The sequence below is a fragment of the Mandrillus leucophaeus genome, unplaced genomic scaffold (assembly GCF_000951045.1).
Source record: "Mandrillus leucophaeus isolate KB7577 unplaced genomic scaffold, Mleu.le_1.0 Scaffold1213, whole genome shotgun sequence".
Classification (NCBI taxonomy): domain Eukaryota; kingdom Metazoa; phylum Chordata; class Mammalia; order Primates; family Cercopithecidae; genus Mandrillus; species Mandrillus leucophaeus.
Window position 1 is genome coordinate 931046 of NW_012100466.1, and position 19841 is coordinate 950886.

General features: G+C 34.1%; 1 protein-coding gene across 1 annotated transcript in view; it reads left to right on the top strand.

The window, feature by feature from the left end:
• APOOL (apolipoprotein O-like) overlaps nucleotides 1-19841 on the top strand; it is an 81076-nt gene that overhangs the window by 51904 nt on the left and 9331 nt on the right. Inside the window, exons 4-8 of the mRNA XM_011971359.1 lie at nucleotides 8-62; nucleotides 1473-1571; nucleotides 9137-9228; nucleotides 15649-15762; nucleotides 15925-16042. Of these exons, the coding sequence (XP_011826749.1) occupies nucleotides 8-62; nucleotides 1473-1571; nucleotides 9137-9228; nucleotides 15649-15762; nucleotides 15925-16042 (478 nt within the window). The remainder of the gene's footprint in view (nucleotides 1-7; nucleotides 63-1472; nucleotides 1572-9136; nucleotides 9229-15648; nucleotides 15763-15924; nucleotides 16043-19841) is intronic.

Below are 19841 nucleotides of genomic sequence, written 5' to 3' on the forward strand. Positions count from 1 at the left end.
TGCTTAGGGTGTTTATGTCTTTGTGAAAAATGGGATAATGGATACAGTACAATTTGGAAAAGGTAGGTGAGTAAATAATTAGAAATGTTGTATTGTGTTTTTAAATTGCTTTGTTTAAATATGAGAAAAATAAACTTGGTATGTTACCCATTATCATGCATTTGTCAACTCAGAAGATACTCTCTATAGCAATTTATTGGTAATAATAGCAAAGCAATAGTATTCATTATTCAGCAGTTATTATTGGCTAAGGTGTTGTACTAAACATTTTACATAATTTTTGTCACAATTCTGTTAGTATTGGTATTATAATTATTCCCATTTTACAAATGAGGGCAACTGAGGTTTAGAAAGGTTAAGTAGGTTATTGAGGTTACATAACTACAAGTGGTAGTGCCAGGATACAAACTGAGGTCTGTTTTAACTACTAAGTCTATATTATATATCATAAAGCGTAAATTAAAAACATGTCTCCATTGTTGCTAATTAGTTTAAGTGCTATTTGCTGTTAAAATACATTGTATTTTGCTGTCAACGGCTAGGAAATATTATAGCAATCACTAACCCTGGAATATTTAAGCTAATGTTTAAAAAGCAATTATATTTGACTCTAGCTTGTTAATGGTATTTAGCAACAGATACAGCTTTCTAATATTCTTGGCTTATGCCAGTTGTCATAGTAAATATGTATGGGAGATAGAAAGATGAGCTAAAATTTTGAATGTTTCCATGAAGTTGATGACCTGTTTTTGAATTATCATTATTTAATGTATTAGGAATAAATTCAAAATTATATTCCTCATCAATCATTAGGAATAGGATTAAATATGTGATTGCTATTAAATAATTAACTATGATAGAAAAGTATACTTTTGGAACTAGAAACAATTTAAATATATAGAAAGCCAAGAAATCTGGACTTTCACCTACTCTTCATCTACTTTTTATCTAGGCTCAGTGATGATTAACCAACAGCAGTGGCTGTCTTGAGATTATTAGGGAGTAGTGGCAAGCAAGGTCTAGTAGCTGTGTATATCCTTAAACTATTATTCAAAACTCCTTTATAAAGTATCTATTTCGGTTCTCACTGGAGGCTACCAGTGTTTGAACAGATAAGGGCAGAAGCATGTTCATTATAGAGATATAATACATACACAGTCAGAAATTCACCTTATGGTAACCCATATTAAGATGTGCCCTCTAGCATTACATTTCTTTATAGTAATGACCACTGGTATCATTAAGAAAAGAAATATTAAATCACCTATAGAAGGAAAATGTTATTTCGTAACAAGTAAATATATCTAGTTTTTTAGGTTGCTACTCATATCGTCATTATATATAGCTCTTTTGAAGAGTGTTTAAACCTTATTATTATCTTAACAAATCTCTTTAACCTTCCTGCATCATAACTGTATAGAATGCCCAGTAGAATTCAGTTATTTATGTTAATTTTTAACTGATTTCTTGAGATGCTTATGTCTATCTGAAGAATCCTCCTCGAGACTTTCTTCCGAAAATGGGAGTTATTACAGTTTCAGGATTGGCGGGCTTGGTTTCAGCGAGAAAAGGTAGGGTTTTTAAGAGTATATTCTCTCTTAATGCCAAGATATTAGTTTCTGAATTTTACGATCATAAGAAAACCTCATATGCTTTATTGAATATTATCTGGATAGGCTACTGTAAAGATTTTTAGATTCTGTATTACAGCATGCTTACTTTTATAAGGACTTTGTGTTTTCAAAACTATAGCTATTCCAAAGGCAGTTCAACGTCATTAGTCATTAGGGAAATGCAGATAAAAACTAGAATGAGATACCATGTCAGTTCTAACAACATTGGTCAGGATGAGACCAAGAGAAAATAAAATTTTATCTCATATATCAGTATATCTGTCTCAAATCTTTAAAGTAGCCCCCAGAATATGGGGGATCATGACTGAGAAAATTAGTTTGAGTGATTAGTATATATTTTTACGTTAAGATAAAACTCTCAAGAAATTTTTTCGGTAGTTAGCGACTCTTAAGGTCTTAAAAAAAAAGTTACCTAGAAAACAAAATGACAAATTATAATTTTAATAGGAACAGCTGTATATTCAAAAAAATTTTATTTCAAAATTATGACACAGTAGATTCATACAATTCTATCAGTTTTAATATATACATAGAGTCATGTAACCATCACCACAACCAGGATACAGAACAGTTATATTATTCCCAAAAAGTACCTCATGCTATCTGTCTGTAGTCAGACCTTCTTCCCACTTCTAACTCCCAGAAACACTGATCTGTTCTCTGTCACTCTAGCTCTGCCTTTTTGAGAATGCCATCTAAATGGAATCATACATAGACTGGCTTCTTTCACTCAGATTATCAAGATTGTTGCATGTGTCAATAGCTTGTTCCTTTTTGTTACTAAGTAGTATTTCTTCATATGGATGTGCCACAGTTTACTTTATCACTTACCTGTTGGACATTTGGGTTGTTTCCAGCTTTTGGTCATTAGGAATAGAGCTGCTATGAAAATTTGTATACAGGGTTTTCATTTCTCCAAGCCCTTACTAAGCTAGTGTAGTTCTCTAGTCACTAGCCATTTTGGTCACCTTCCAGTCATCCTTTGTCCACACTCCAGTTGGCAGACATTGTCCCCAAACTAAATTGCTTATATTTGGAAGGCACAGCTCTGAGCCAGTCTGGAATCTGATGTCAGGTACTTTATAGTTTGTTTTTCCAGCTATAGTCCTAAAAGCCTCAACTCAAGGCATAATTAGGTACAAAACTGCTGTGCAATTATAAGAACATTCTAGCATCCTAACTCTAACATCTCTCTCTCTCTCTCTCATATATATAACATGTATAACAGATATATGTATAACATATATATATAGCATATACATGAGAGTTAGGATGGTAGAATGTTCATATATATATATAGATATAGATATAGATATCATCTGGATGGACATAACACTCTCTCTATAGCTAATATGAATGCCTCCCTATATCCTATTTCTTATTGTAGTAGGCAAGCAACTTCTAATTGAATAGGTATTATAAATTATTCAGTAAGAAATAATTAAAAACCAAGATCACGATATAAAACAATAAGACTCAAATAATTAAATTTTGAAGGAAATTGTCCAAAACGTATTACTCCGTTTCTCAGTAAAATACTTATACCATTCTTGCAAGAGAAAATGTTCCGTAGGTCATTCACCGTGTTTCCAAATGTCAGAGCTAGAATAGTCTAACCCAGTGTTTTTCAAATTGGAGATCTCAACCTATTAATAGATAATGACATAAATATAATGAATCTCAGGAGACATTTTACCTTTGTTTTAAAAAATTATATTTTAAGTTCCAGGGTATATGTACAGCATGTTCAGATTTGTTACATAGGTAAACGTGTACCATGATGGTTTTCTGCACCTGTCAACCCATCAGCGAGGTATAAGCCCAGCATTCATCAGCTATTTTTCCTGATGCTCTCCCCCCGCCACCCTCCCATGACAGGCCCCAGTGTGTGTGTTGTTCCCCTCCGTGTGTCCATGTCTTCTCATTGCTCAGCTCCCACTTACAAGTGAGAACATGCAGTGTTTGGTTTTCTGTTCCTGTGTTAGTTTGCTGAGGATAATGGCTTTCCAGCTTCATCCATGTCCCTGCAAAGGACATGATCTCATTTCTTTTTATGGCAGCATAGTATTCCATGGTGTATATGTACCACATTTTCTTTATAAATCTATCATTGATGGACATTTGGGTTGATTCCATGTCTTTGCTATTGTGGATAGTGCTGCAGTGAACATATGCATACATGTATCTTTATAATAGAATGATTTATATTCCTTTGGGTATATACCCAGTAATGGGATGGCTGGGTCAAATGGTATTTCCAGTTCTAAATCTTTGAGGAATCGCCACATCTTCCACAATGTTTGAACTAATTTACATTCCCACCAACAATGTAAAAGCATTCATTTCTCTCCACAACTTCACCAACATCTGTTATTTTATGACTTTAGTAAAAGCTGTTCTGATTGGTGTGAGATATTATCTCATTGTGGTTTTGATTTGCATTTCTCTGATGATCAGTGATGTTGAGCTCTTTTTCATGTTTATTGGCCACATGTATGTCTTCTTTTGAGAAGTGTTTGTTCATGTCCTTTGCCAATTTTTAAATGGGGTTCTTAGTTTCTTTCTTATAAATTTGCTTAAGTTCCTTGTAGGTTCTGGATATTAGACCTTTGTGAGATGGATAGATTGCAAAAATTTTCTCCCGTTCTATAGGTTGTCTGTTCACTCTGATGATGGTTTCTTTTGCTGTGCAGAAGCTCTTTAGTTTAATTAGATCTCATTTGTCAATTTTTGCTTTTGTTGTGATTGCTTTTGGTGATTTCATCATAAAATTTTTGCCCATGCCTATGTCCTAAATGGTATTGCCTATATTTTCTTTTAGGATTTTTATAGTTTTGTGTTTAATGTTTTAAGTCTTTAATCCATCTTGAGTTACTTTTTGTATAAGGTGTAAGGAAGGGGTCCAATTTCAGTTTTCTGCATATGGCTAGCCAGTTTTCCCAACACCATTTATTAAATATTGAATCCTTTCCCCATTGCTTGTTTTTGTCAGGTTTGCCAAAGATCAGATGGTTGTAGATGTGTGGTTTTAGTTCTCTATTCTGTTCCATTGGTCTGTGTGCCCATTTTTGTACAAATACCTTACTGCTTTGGCTACTGTAGCCTTATAGTATAGTTTGAAATCAGGTAGCATGATGGCTCCAGCTTTGTTCTTTTTTGCTTAGGGTTGTCCTGGCTATATGAGCTCTTTTTTGGTTCCATGTGAATTTTAAAATAGTTTTTTCTAATTCTGTGAAGAATGTCAATGATAACTGAATGGGAATAGCATTGAATCTGTAAATTCCTTTGGGCAGTATGGCCATTTTCACGATATTGTTTCTTCCTATCCATGAGCATGAAAAGTTTTTCCTTTTGTTTTTGTCTTCTCTGATTTCCTTGAGCAATGGTTTGTAGTTCTCCTTGAAGAGGTCTGTCACTTCCCCTGTTAACTGTATTCCTAAGTATTTTATTCTTTTATGGCAATTGTGAATGGGAGTTAATTTGTGATTTGGCTCTCTGCTTACCTGTTGTTGGTGTATAGGAATGCTAGCAAATTTTGGACATTGATTTTTGTATCTTGAGGCTTAGCTGAAGTTGCTTATCAGCTTAAGAAGCTTTTGGGCTGAGTTGACGGGATTTTCTAGATACAGGGATTATATCATCTGCAATCAAAGATAATTTGACTTCTTCTCTTCCTATTTCAGTACCCTTTATTTTTTTCTCTTGCCTGATTGCCCTGGCGAGAACTTCCAGTACTAGGTTGAATAAGAGTGGTGAAAGAGGGCATCCTTTTCTTGTGCCAGTTTTCAAGGGGAATGCTTCCAGCTTTGCCCATTCGTTATGATATTGGCTATGGGTTTGTCATAAATGGCTCTTATTGTTTTGAGGTGTGTTCCTTCAATATCTAGTTTATTGAGAGTTTTTAACATGAAGGGATGTTGAGTTTTATCAAAGGCCTTTTCTCCGTCTATTCAGATAATCATGTGATTTTTGTCTTTAGTTCTTTTTACATGATGAATTACATTTATTGATTCGCATATGTTGAACCAGCCTTGCATCCCAGGGATGAAGCCAACTTGATCATGGTGGATAAGCTTTTTGATGTGCTTCCGGATTTGGTTTGCCAGTATTTTATTGAGGATTTTTGCATTGATGTTCATAAGGAATATTGGCCTGAAGTTTTCTTTTTCTTTTTTTTGTTGTATCTCTGCCAGGTTTTGGTATCAGGATGATGCAGGCCTCATACAATTAGTTAGGGAGGAGTCCCTCCTTTTCAGTTGTTTGGAATAGTTTCAGAAGAAATGGTACCAGCTCCTCTTTGTACCTCTGATAGAATTCAGATGTAAATCCATCTGGTCCTGGGGTTTTTTGGTTGGTAGAATATTTATTGCTGCCTCAATTTCAGAACTTTTTGCTGGCCTATTCAGGGATTCAACTTCTTCCTGGTTCAGTCTTGGGAGGGTGTATGCGTCCAGAAATTTATCCATTTCTAGATTTTATAGTATATTTGCATAGATGTGGTTGTAGTATTCTCTGATGGTGTTTTGTATTTCTGTGGGATCAATGGTGGTATCCTCCTTATCATTTCAGATTGTGTTTATTTGAATATTCTCTCCTTTTTTCTTTATTAGTATAATTAGCAGTCTATTTTATTGATGTTTTTCAATAAAATCATCTCCTCGATTTGTTGATTTTTTTTTTTTTTTTTGAAGGGATTTTTGTGCCTCTGTCACCTTCAGCTCTGAAGCTTGGTTATTTCTTGTCTTCTGCTAGCTCAGTGGTTTGTTGGCTCTTGGTTCTCTTGTTATTTTAGTTGTCATGTTAGGATGTCAATTTGAGATCTTTTTAGCTTTTTGATGTGGGCATTTAATGCTATAAATATCCCTCTTAACACTACTTTAGCGGCATTGCAGATTCTGGCACATTGTCTCTTTGTTCTCATTAGTTAAAAAGAACATCTTGATTTCTGCCTTAATTTCATTATTTACCCAGAAGTCATTCAAGAACAGCTTGTTCAATTTCCATGTAGTTGTGCGATTTTGAGAGAGTTTCTTAATCTTGAGTTCTAATTTGATTGTGCTGTGGTCTGAGAGACTGTTATGATTTCAGTTCTTTTACATTTGCTGAGGAGTGTTTTACTTCCGATTATGTGATCAATTTTAGAGTAAGTGCCACATGGCACTGAGAAAAATGTGTATTCTGTTTTTGTTTTTGTTTTTGTTTTTTTCCTGGAGTGGAGAGTTCTGTAGATGTCTATCAGGTCCACTTGATCTAGAGTTGAGTTCAAGTCCCGAATATCTTTGGTAATTTTCTGTCTCGATGATCTGTCTGATACTGACAGTGGAGTATTAAAGTCTCCCACTATATTATGTGTGGGTCTGTATCTCTTTTTAGGTCTTTAAGTACTTGCTTTATGAATCTGGGTGCTCTTGTATTGGGTGCATATATATTTAGGATAGTTAGCTCTTCTTGTTGAATTGAACCCTTTACCATTATGTAATGTCCTTCTTTGTGTTTTTTGACATCTGTTGGTTTAAAGTCTGTTTTGTCAGACACTAGGATTGCAACCCCTGATTTTTTTCTGCTTTCCATTTGCTTGGTAAATGTTCCTGCATCCTTTATTTTGAGTCTTGTGTGTGTCTTTGCACATGAGATGTGTCTCTTGAATACAGCACACCGATGGGTCTTGTCTTTTTGTCTGGCTTGCCATCCTGTGTCTTTTAATTGGGGCATTTAGTCCATTTTCATTTAAGGTTAATATTGTTATGTGTGAATTTGATCCTGTCATAATGGTGCTGGCTGGTTAATTTTGCAGACTTGTTAATGTAGTTGCTTCATAGTGCCATTGGTCTGTGTACTTCAGTGTGTTTTTGTAGTGGCTGGTAATGGTTTTTCCTTTCCATGTTTAGTGCTCCCTTTGAGAGCTCTTGCAACGCTGGTGTGGTGGTGATGAAATCCCTCAGTATTTGCTTGTCAGGATGCATTTTATTTAAAAATAGAGGAGAACAGCAAATATCAGAGTAGTTTTTTCTTGCAGACTGGCCTCTCTTATCAGGTAAAGAGAGGATGACTGTAAGTCTTTTTAAAATCTTTAAAATGACACATAAGGAAAAACTGCCACCTGCTATGTTTAGGAGCAGCACAATTAGGGGAATTTGGTTAAGTCAAGGGAACTTACATCAAGAGATATTAGAATTATGAAATAAGAAATTTAACTATAGGTAACGGAATAACAGCGAGCAGGACTAGAGTAAAGGAGCAACTTAGGACATTTTAATATACTTAAACCCTCTTTCTGCATACCACAAAAGTCTAAATCTAAAGAAAAGCTAAACTAGTTCGAATCAGCCTGGCCGCCCGCCACCCCCCACCTCAGTCCACTATAGACATGACTATAGAAAGCTTCCTTAATAATAGTTAAACCAGACCGATAGAGACCTCTAGTTTTTCTCTTACGTAAACTGCAAATTTGCCTGCAAACATTCATTTTCATTTGTATAATATACCAGATAGGCTGTTCCCTTTTTAGATTAGGGATTGTATAAGCTGCTTCAGATCATGAAAGTACTTATCCCAATTTAAAAATCCATCATCCAATTACCCAGATCATATATACAATCTAAGATACTCAGAGAAGCATTTAACGTACATATTATTTTGAATCAATAGTTACTTGGAACTAAGCTATGGCTTAAAGTGGTGGATTTCAAACTATTCTGTAGAACCCTTAGTTTCATGGAAGTGTTTAGTGGTGGTATCAGGATAAAGGAAAAGCCATATAGCCAGGGTTTGATACAGAGCTTCCTACCCCAAAGTTAGTCACAGCAGCATCAAGTTTATAGGTTTTATATATTGAATTTCCTAGGGAGATTCTATTTGAAAGATATTTTGAAAGGATTTTGTTACCAAAAAAAGATATGAAAATAACTCTTAAATGATGCATAGTTAAGGCACTTTTTGATATGCATTAATTATGTCAAGTTACTTGCAATTATTATTCAGTATTCTAAATCAGTGACATGAAGGAGTTATGCACCTGTTAAAGTCCTTAGCTGATTATTTAGTTGAGTAACTAACCTTCCTAAATACTTAATCAAAAAGGAGACGTAAGAGAGAGTCCATTTCACTTTAATATGGTGTCACAAACACAGTAGTTAATTAATTCTCTATATTATCATGCTTTATTAGATACTTGCAAAATTGTGGTTATAAATTTGGGTTTCGTAGGACATGAAAAATACCTAGCTTTCAAGCAGCAGAAAATCATCCATTCCTTTTGTGTAGGTAATTGTCAGTATTAGATTGAGAATACTTTTGTTAAATTGGACATGACAGCTAAGGGGTAATTGACTTGAGATCCTTAAGGGCATTTTGGCTTCCATCTTGATTGGTATAATTACATAAAAAGTAATTTAACAGAGTGTCATGGCTTACCAGGGGAGCAAAGAAAGCATTACAGTATAAGAACATCAAGTCTCTGGTGGCATATATTTGGAGTTTAATAATTTATTTGCATTTTATAGGTTCCAAGTTTAAGAAAATTACTTATCCTCTGGGACTGGCCACTTTAGGAGCAACTGTTTGCTACCCAGTTCAGTCCATAATAATTGCTAAGGTAAGTTCTTTTTAAATAATAGCAACATTTCAGTATTTGTTTAAACTCTCAGTGTGACAATATTTAAATGTTACACAGCACCTTCAACATTTAATTTTAAGAGATGTAGTTGGTGTCAACTCTGTTGGCCAAATCACATTAGCATCTTAGCATGGTAAATGCCATTCTTAATAGGATGAATTTGTTTAAATATAATTCAACAATGTAAAGGCAGATTTGAGGATTACGTTCAGAGACACTGAATTAGAATTTATGGGGAGAAATACTGCTCCATTATTAAGGTATATAAACTTCAATTTTTATTTAAAAGAAGATTAAAATACTAGCAGCTGTTTGGTTCAGCAGATTAACCTGACATGAGAAACAACCAGTTGATAGATTGGCTTCAGTGGTTTTTGAACGTAAAACACACACACACACACACACACACACACACACACACACACACGAACTCAATATTGAAACCACTTAGAATTAAGAAACACCTGTATAAATGCTTATTATAGTTGTTTTGTCTTTTTCTTGTAAGCTTAAGTACAAATCCAGATTCTTTTAATGATTTGAACAGTTTTTGTCAGTATTTTATTTTTAACACATGTTCAGATTGAGAAGGAAAACTTTGGGTTATGCATTTTTCTCCCTCTTTTCCTTCTCCTCTTAATTACCAACAGTTAACATATCCCCCTCATGCTTGAAACAATGTGTGGTGTTACCAGAAGGACTTTCTGTACTTGTATTCCCATTGCTTCATCTCTTTAACTATTGATGTAGAGAAAGTTGCCTATCAATATTTTGAGAGTGTCAAGGATATGGTGTACTATGTAGTTTGTAATGTGATCAAACTATAGAAGCTCATAACAGAGGAAGAGAACATTATTCATTAAGTCTACTTATACCTGAAATAATTGATAACATGGTAAACTTATTTTTAAAACTTTCTTAATAATTTACATAGGAATTAACCACTGAAATCAATAAAATGCTAGTATTGGAAGAAAACATTAAGCTCATTTAATTCAACTTTGATCTTTTCTCATTTATCTATAGGGAAACTATGGCTCAGAGGAGTTTCATAGTGACTGATTTGCCCAACATCATACTGAGCTTCAGATTTTTGGCCTCCATGTTCATTACTCCTCCCAGTGGATGATGCTTCCACTGATTCTTTTTTTTTTTTTTTTTCTGTTTTTTTGAGATGGAGTCTTGCTTTGTCACCCAGGCTGGAGTGCAATGGCGCAATCTTGGCTCACTGCAGCCTCCGCCTCCTGGATTCAAGTAATTCTCCTGCCTCAGCCTCCCGAGTAGCTGGGATTATAGGCGCCCACCACCATGTCCAGCTAATTTTTGTAATTTTAGTAGAGATGGAGTTTCACCAGGTTGGCCAGGCTGGTCTCGAACACCTGACCTCAGGTGATCCATCTGCCTCGGCCTCCCAAAGTGCTGGGATTATCGGCGTGAGCCACTGTGTCCAGCCCTGATTCTTCTTTTTTCTAAGAGTAATGACATCATGGTTGTTTTTAAAAATTGTGCCTGCTTATCTTTAGATAATCTAAATATTTCAGAAAAGTTTAGGGAAAAAAAATCGCCCAAAATGCATCTATCCATACAAATATCCATGTCCACATTTGGATGGAATGTTCTTCTAGACATCTTAACATACATACACAGAGATAGAAAAACAAATGTATGAATAGACAGGTAAGAATGAGATCATAGTATGTGTCTTATTTTTATTTTTTAAAATAAAGTATTGAATTTTACTTTTATAAAAGGAAAAAAAAGAATTGCTGAACTTCAAATAGCAATTTTTCTAATATAAGAGATTAACTTGTAAATGTTCTTCTGGGGTAAATAATTGTTACTTTAATTCTTAGGGTTGAAATCCTTGCTTTTCTTTTGACTATAATAATATCATATTTAATATTTTAAAAATTCAAATATATAATTTTTTTAACCTGAGATTCATGATGGACTTTAGAGAGTCTGTAGCACACCCTCCTCTCCAAAACTTTATGAAAAGTCATGTGTGTACAAGAAAAACCTTATTTGACATAATCAGGACTAGTAGTTAACAATTAATCAAAAGTGTTAAAGCAGCGAGTTGTAAAAATATATATAAAAATATATACCCACAATTTTACTTCAAATTAAAACATAAGTGTCTTTCTTCAGCCTGGCCAATATGGTGAAACCCCATCTCTAGTAAAAATATAAAAATTAGCCAGGCCTGGTGGCGGGCGCCTGTAATTCCATCTGCTGGGGAGGCTGAGGCATGAGAATCACATGAACCCAGACAGCAGAGGTTGCAGTGAGCCGAGATTGCGCCATTGCACTCCATCCAGCCTGGGAGACAGATTGAGACTCCATCTCAAAAAAAAAAAAGTCTTTCCTTTTCTCTGTTTTGAAGTAGGACTTTTCTTTGAGTATTGGTCTACTGGTTAAAGATCTATAACATCTTTCCAACGGTAAGCCATGTTTGTAGTATGTCTTCTACAATTTCCAGATTAGATTCCTTTAAAATAGAATGAACAATTAAAAACATTAAAAAAAAGATGAGTGCAGAATCCTTTTAGATGTTTATTACTTCTCCCAGCTGTTATAATTGTCTTGCTCACCTCTAATTTCATAGCAGTTATTTTTTTAGCCATTCACATCTGTGTCTTTATGAAGCATTTAACTTAATTTTCCTAGAAACAATAATTATTTTTATAATTGTATTTTATCATATTATGTTACATTTAGACTGTTTAATTACAAGTAAAACTGATGTAGCAACTTGGGGAAAAAGGGAACTTACTCTTGATAAGCATACTAATCAACTTCCGAAAGATAGTACCTTAGCATTTTGGAGAGCACCTGATAGGAATGAATGTTCAGCATTCTACAAACATCATTTATAATAAATTTAAAAAACATTTTATTAATCAGTCACGTCTCCTAAAAGGATGTCAGGTGAGAGCTTTTTACTGTATCTGTATTTTTCTGAAGGAAAGGGCCTATAGCTTTCAAGAGCTTCTCCAAGGTGTCTATGATATTAAAAAGTTTAAGAAATGATAGTCTAGAAGGTCCTTTGAACAATGAAAGACTCACTCCAGTTATTCATCATTTTGAAAATACTCTTCAAGATGGAATTACTCTTTGCTCTTTATAATTTTCCTCACAATATTTTTATTATTAACTTATGTAATGAGTAACAAGTAGTCTGTCTTTGAAAGCTATAAAATATCTAAGAATAGACTTACCAAATAATGTTTTAATACCTGTTTAAAAGAAAAATAAACTATCAAACTTTACTGAAGGGTATTTTTAAATTTTCACAATATTTAATTGATGAATAAAGATTAAATATATTCAAGGTGTACAACATGATGATTTGACATACATATATAGTGTAATGATTATTACAATCAAATTAACACATCCATCACCACCCATGCAGCACATTATATACCCAGAACTTGTTCATCTTATGACTGAAAGTTTGTTCGCTTTGACCAACATCTCATTTACCTCACTCCTATCCCCTGGCAACCTCCATTCTACTCTCTGCTTCTATTCTGCATATATATCAAAAAAAAAAAAAATGAAATCAGTATCTTGAAGAAATATATGCACCTCCATGTTCATTGCAGCATTATTCACAATAGTCAAGATTAGAAACAACCTAAGTGTCTCTCAGTAGATAAATGGATAAAGATAATTCGGTACATATATACAACAGAGTGCTATTTAGCCATTAAAAATGGAAATTCTGCCATTTGCAACAGCATGGATAACCCAGAGGACATTATACTCAGTGAAATAAGATAGACACAGAAAGACAAATACTGTTTGATCTCACTTATATGTAAAGAATGTTTAACAAAAAATCTTGAATATCTTTGGAGATATATCCTGTTTCTGGATGAAAGACTAAATGTTGAAATACGGCAGGTGTTTCAAAATCTAGAAATTTAATTCAGTTCCTACAAAAGCCCTGGATTTGAATGGAGTGTGACATTCATTCACCTAATATTTGTTGTCTGTCTACTGTGTATTGGTTACTATAGCATACATAATAAAATAGATCAAGAGGACAAAAGAGAATATTCAATCAATTATATTGAGTATATCTTTGTACACATGAGGGTAGGGATGGATATGTGGTACAGGTGGCATTTCAAATCAGTGTGTAATGGAAATGATAGATTTATTTTTTTTTTCCGAGAAATGTGTTGGGATAATTAGCTGTTTGGAAAATTACTCAGACCTTTACCAACTATCGTGGGAAAACTAATTCTAGGTGGAATAAACATCTAACCATAAACTAGAATACTATAAAAGGTATGAGAAGAAATAAGAGGAATATCTGTTTAATCTTGAGATAGGAAAGGCTTTCTTAAGCAAATTACAATCTAGAAGCCATCAAAGAAAAAGTTGACATATTTGACAACATCAAAATTAATACATTTCTGTAGATTACAATATTACCATACACAATGTTAATGGATACATGAAAAACTAGGAAAACTATTTGTAACATATGTGACAAAGCACTAATATCCTTCATGTATTAAGAACTCCTATAAATCAATGAGCAAAAGATGAATGTGCCCTCTGGGAAAATGAAAAAATACCTGAACAAGCAGTCTACAAAATAAGAAACAAAAATGGCCTAATGTACGTAAGATACTTGATTTCATCAACAAATAAATGCAAATTTGAAAAATCATTTAGATATTGGTTTTTAGCCTTTAAATTTGACAAAGATTTAAAAGACTTATCACTGCTGGTAAATAGGGTAGGAAAACAGATATATACTCTTGGTGGGAATGTAAATTGCTGCAGTATATTGCTGACTTTCTGGAGAGCAACATGGTAATACTGTCAAATTAAAATGTGTGTACTCTTCAGTGCAGAAATTTCAGCTCTAGGAATTTATTTTGAGGAAATACTATAAGGGTTATGGTCCCAGTTGTATGTATAAGGATACTAATTTCATCATTGCTTATACTTGCCATCTACCTACCCACAAAAAGGAAAACAGTCCATATGCTCACCAATAGGGGATTTGTTAAATCATTGTGCCTCAATAGGGAATTTGTTCAACAAATTGTTGCATCCATTATAGAATACTAAACTAAGAAGCAAATTTAAAAAGTAGACCTATGGCATATAAAGTAATATAGAACCATGCCTTTGAAATATTGTCAAGCTTTTAAAAAAATAATATCTCAGAATAACATGTTTACTGTGATCCCAAGTATTTGAAAAGGAAAACAAACTAAATACATGTGTAATTTATTTTAAAATTTAATTGAAAAATTAATTGAGATTGTATTATGTAATCTATTCTGTAACTTCTTCAAATTAGTGGTTCATCATGGACTTCCATTCATGCCAGTACATATAGATCTACCTCATCTTTTTTGAAAGATCTATAAATATTAACATTACATTTGTTTTAAAATCTGTGTATGTATAATGTATGTATGAGTAAAAATTCAGGAAGAATATATGTATAACTGTTAACCAAGGTTATATTTGGGGAGGAGGAGGAATTTCTTTATATTAGTTTATTACTTAACTTTTCAAGTATAGAGATATACTTAGTAAAAACAATAAATATTTCTATTTGAGGATGGAAACATAATTTTTAAAAAATTTATGTTTGTAGAAATTGTAATCCTGGAAAACCCCTCAAAACATCTTCAAAACTTGAAAAATCAATGGCTATTGAAATTACTTTAACTATAATAAACAAAAGGATTAGAGAAGAATAGGAAAAAGAAGAAATCAGAAGTAGATTTTCAAAGAGAAATAGAGATGAATGAAAATAACAGTAACTTTAGGAATTCAGCCAGCATCCCATTCTCTTCTTGAGTGTATTTATCAGTCATTGTTTGTTTTACCTTTCTACCACAAAAGAATATTATTCTTTGGAGGAATTAGTTGATGCTTTTTATTTCTTTATGAATGGAGAAAGCACCATCAAATTTTAAGCAAAAGCATTAACTTTGTAGCATGCTAAAAATCTCATTTTCTCAGTCAGCAGTTCATTATCTCGAACTATATTCCCCAAACTTCTGTTAATACAGTTTTCACTTACATCAAATCACCATGTTATATACCTTAAATAGATACAATTTTATATATGTCAGTCTAATCTCACTAAAGCTGAAAAAAATTTTTAAAAAGACATAGTTTCAAATTTATATGTTACAGTGTGAATGCAGATTATACATTATAACCCTTTGCGTGACACAACAATTTTTTCATATAAAATTTTAGAAATGGTGCTTTGTGTTATATGATTTAGAGATTTATATCTTTATTGATTCTGATCTGAGTGTTCACATAAAATACCTGACAAATCTAAAATACATTTTTAATTTTAACTTTTAAAAATATGTTATTTGACTTACTTTTTGTTTTAATTAGGTAACAGGGAAAAAGATATATGCTACAAGCCAGCAAATTTTTGGAGCAGTTAAATCACTGTGGACAAAAAGCAGCAAAGAAGAGTCACTCCCTAAACATAAAGAAAAAACTAAGGTAGAGTTTACATAGAGCAAGGCGGTCAACATTGAGTTTTGTTTGGGTGGGTGTTGGCTTGTAATGAGGGTACTGGACAGAGGTCGAGGATAAAATGAGAAAGTAGATGAAGGAATTAGTAAAATGATTTACTTATGAAGGAAAAATCTGTTTGGTAAACAGCTAGGATCCTCTGTCGAAATAGAAGTACCTGCAAAAACAACTGACGTCTTGAAACACTCAGTGCCCTTGCCAACAGAACTCAGCTCTGAAGCGAAGACCAAATCAGAATCCACTTCAGGTTTGTTGGGTATAAGTTAATTTTGTTTTCATTCTTTTCTTAAATAATTTGATTGCTTTATCATTAGTGGTTTGAACTAAGATGTGTTCTCCCCATAAATATTTTGTCTTTTTCAATCTGTGGTTTGTGTTTCTTTTTAGGTTGTGAGGTACTTAGGTACCTGCAATGGCTTTAAATTACCACATAGTTCATAATATAGAGTATATAGAGTAGCACCAACACGTTGATTGGGTGAAGCATTTAATATAACTTTATAAATTTGAGCTATTTTATCAGGTGGGGGAAATGGGCCTTTCTAGATTCTGTAATTTTAAAGGGATGAGTCACACCTACATAAAGAAATGTCAGCTTCCATTTTTTGTGCTATTTACCTATCAGTCTCCCTGTCAATCTTAAGACTGTTTTATTTTTATTAAGTTTAGTTTTATTAAGTTTAGGCACCAAAAGAACTTTCAGCATCAAATAGTAGAAATATCATCAATTATAATACTTATAATGTTGCTGGTATTCCATACTGGCAATAAATACTTTGTGAAACCAAACAGTGACAATTATACTTTCTAAACAAATACTGCCATGATTTTACTGTGATCACAAAGAAGGTGACAGAGTGTTTAATACCATTTTGACAATGTATTCTTATGGATTTGCATAGGTTTATCTATATGTACAATGTGAATTGTAAAACCCGTTGTCTTATTGCAAAGGAAAGGTGACTAACTCAGAGGTTGGGGAATAATAATATCCACCCTTTATCAAACACATACTGTGATGCAGAGAGCTAGAAGTATATTATGTTATTCAGCCCTTACCCACAAAACAAAACAAAAACCTCTGCTGGATCGGTAATTATTCCCATTTTATGATGAAGAGACTGAGACTCAGGGAGCTAAAATAACTTGCCCCAAATCATATAGCTTGTGAGTAGCAGAGTTGTGTTTATGGCCTAGATCTTCTTGACATCAGAGTCTAAGCTCTTTCCATTGTGTATAGGTTATCTAATTTAAAACCGGAATTTAGTCTCTAATTTCAGCCCCCTCCTCTCACTTAATCTTCATAAAAACTGTCATTGAATAACAAACCTGATTTGAGTTTTACTGTTTTCCTCTGTCCTCTCTCCTAACTAATCAAGACAAGTTTTACAGTTTTTAGACTCTCTGAATAATCTGCAGGTGACCATATTCTCACAAGAATATAATGTATGGTCATTTTTCCAAATGCCTGTTAATTCCAAAGTATCTTTATGAAGATGAAACATACTACACCTTAACAGTGGGACCAAAACCTTCCAAAGCTAATGTCTTTTTGTTCACACATCTAGATTCTGGAACCCTTTATTTGCCTGTCTTGGGTGACGTGGTATATGAAAAGCATTCTATCGAGATGATGCAGAGGGAGAAAGAGATGCCAGTGCTACTCATTCTTATCATATATGTCTTGGTCAGTTTGAGCTGCTGTAAAAAATACCATAGACTGGGTGACTTATAAACAACAGATATTTATTTCTTACAGTTCTAGAGACTGAAATTCTGAGATCAGGGTGCCAACATGGTCAGGTTCTGGTGAAGGCCCTTTTCTAGCTTGTAGACAACCCACTTCTCATTGTGTTCTCACATGGCAGAGAGCAGAGGGAAGCAAGTTCTCTCAAGATTCATAAGGGCACTACTGATCCCATTCACGAACGTTCCACCGTCATCACCTCCTCTAATTCTAATCACTTCCCAAAGCTCCCCACCTCCTAATACCATCACAATGGGGGAGATAGGGTCTCAACATGTGAACTTTTGGGGCATACCAACACCCAGTACATAAAAATATATCATTTGGAGTTTATTATACAGTATCACCTTGGGATTCACCATTTCCACGTTTCATATGTAGAATAAAACAGTTTTTTTTCACCATGGGAAACAGTAGTGATTGTGAGCACAGGTTATAGAATAACACTTGAATCAAAATCCCAGATCCAGCATTTACTAGTTCTGTTACCTGGGACAGGTTATCAAACACTTCAAGCCACAGTCTCCTCATCCAACAAAAAAGGGACAATAACAGTTCTCACATGGTTGTGAGGATTACATGAGATATTGCATGTAAAGCACTAACTACAATGCCAGAGACATACTAAAGCGTATCAGTGGGTATTAAAATATATCATTATTATCATTTGCCTAGAGTAATTAGCCATTTTGATGAGAAACAGATTTTCACTGAGCATACTTAAGGAGCAAGTCACTTACCTAGTGAGCCTAGCCATGGCTACCACTTATCACCATACAGAAGAGATAGGGTGTACTGTCCAACTATATGTTGTGGCTCTGAATATGAGTTTGGTGGTTCTCTACCATCTCATGTACATTAATGGAGAAAATTGTTATTTTGGGAATCACAAATTTAGAAATTTGGTGTCATAGACCTCTTCAAGAATCTGATGAAAGCAGAATGAAATCTCTCACAGTCTTACAAAATTAATGTCCCTCTAAAGCAGAAGTTGAGAAACTTTGGCTCGTATGCCAATTCTGACTCGACTCACTATTTTTTTTTAGGTGATAAATATGCAAAACCTATATTCTTTATTTTTTTAAAAAATTCTACTTTAAGTTCTAGGGTACATGTGCACAACGTGCAGGTTTGTTACATAGGTATACATGCGCCATGTTGGTGTGCTGCACCCATTAACTCATCATTTACATTAGGTATTTATCCTAATGCTGTCCCTCCCCCATCTCCCCCACCGCAAAATAGGCCCCTGTGTGTGATGTTCCCCGCGCTGTGTCCAAGTGTTCTCATTATTCAATTCCCACCTGTGAGTGAGAACATGCGGTGTTTGGTTTTCTGTCCTTGTGACAGTCTGCTTAGAATGATGGTTTCCAGCTTCATCCATGTCACTACAAAGGACATGAACTCATCCTTTCTTATGGCTGCATAGTATTCCATCGTGAGTATTTGCCACATTTTCTTAATCCAGTCTATCATTGATAGACATGTGGGTTGGTTCCATGTTTTTGCTATTGTGAATAGTGCCACAATAAACATATACCCAGTAATGGGATGTCTGGGTCAAATGGTATTTCTAGTTCTAGATCCTTCAGGAATCGCCACACTGTCTTTCACAATGTTTGAACTAGTTTACACTCCCACCAACAGTGTAAAAGCGTTCCTATTTCTCCACATCCTCTCTAGCACCTGTTGTTTCCTGACTTTTTAATGATCGCCATTCTAACTGGTGTGAGATGGTATCTCATTGTGGTTTTGATTTGCATTTCTCTGATGACCAGTGATGATGAGCATTTTTTCATGTGTCAGTTGACTGCACAGATGTCTTCTTTTGAGAAGTGTCTGTTCATATCCTTCACCCACTTTTTGATGGGGTTGTTTGTTTTTTTCTTGTAAATATGTTTAAGTTCTTTGTAGATTCTGGATATTAGCCCTTTGTCAGATGGGTAGATTGCAAAGATTTTCTCCCATTCTGTAGGTTTACCTGTTCACTTTGATGGTAGTTTCTTTTGCTGTGCAGAAACTCTTTAGTTTAATTAGATTCCATTTGTCTATTTTGTCTTTTGTTGCCATTGCTTTTGGGGTTTTAGTCATGAAGTCCTTTCCCATGCCTATGTCCTGAATGGTATTGCCTAGGTTATCTTCTAAGGTAAAAGGTTTTAGGTCTAACATTTAAGTCCTTAATCCATCTTGAATTAATTTTTGTATAAGGTGTAAGGAAGGAATCCAGTTTCAGCTTTCTACATATGGCCAGCCAATTTTCCCAGCACCATTTATTAAAAAGGGAATCCTTTCCCCATTT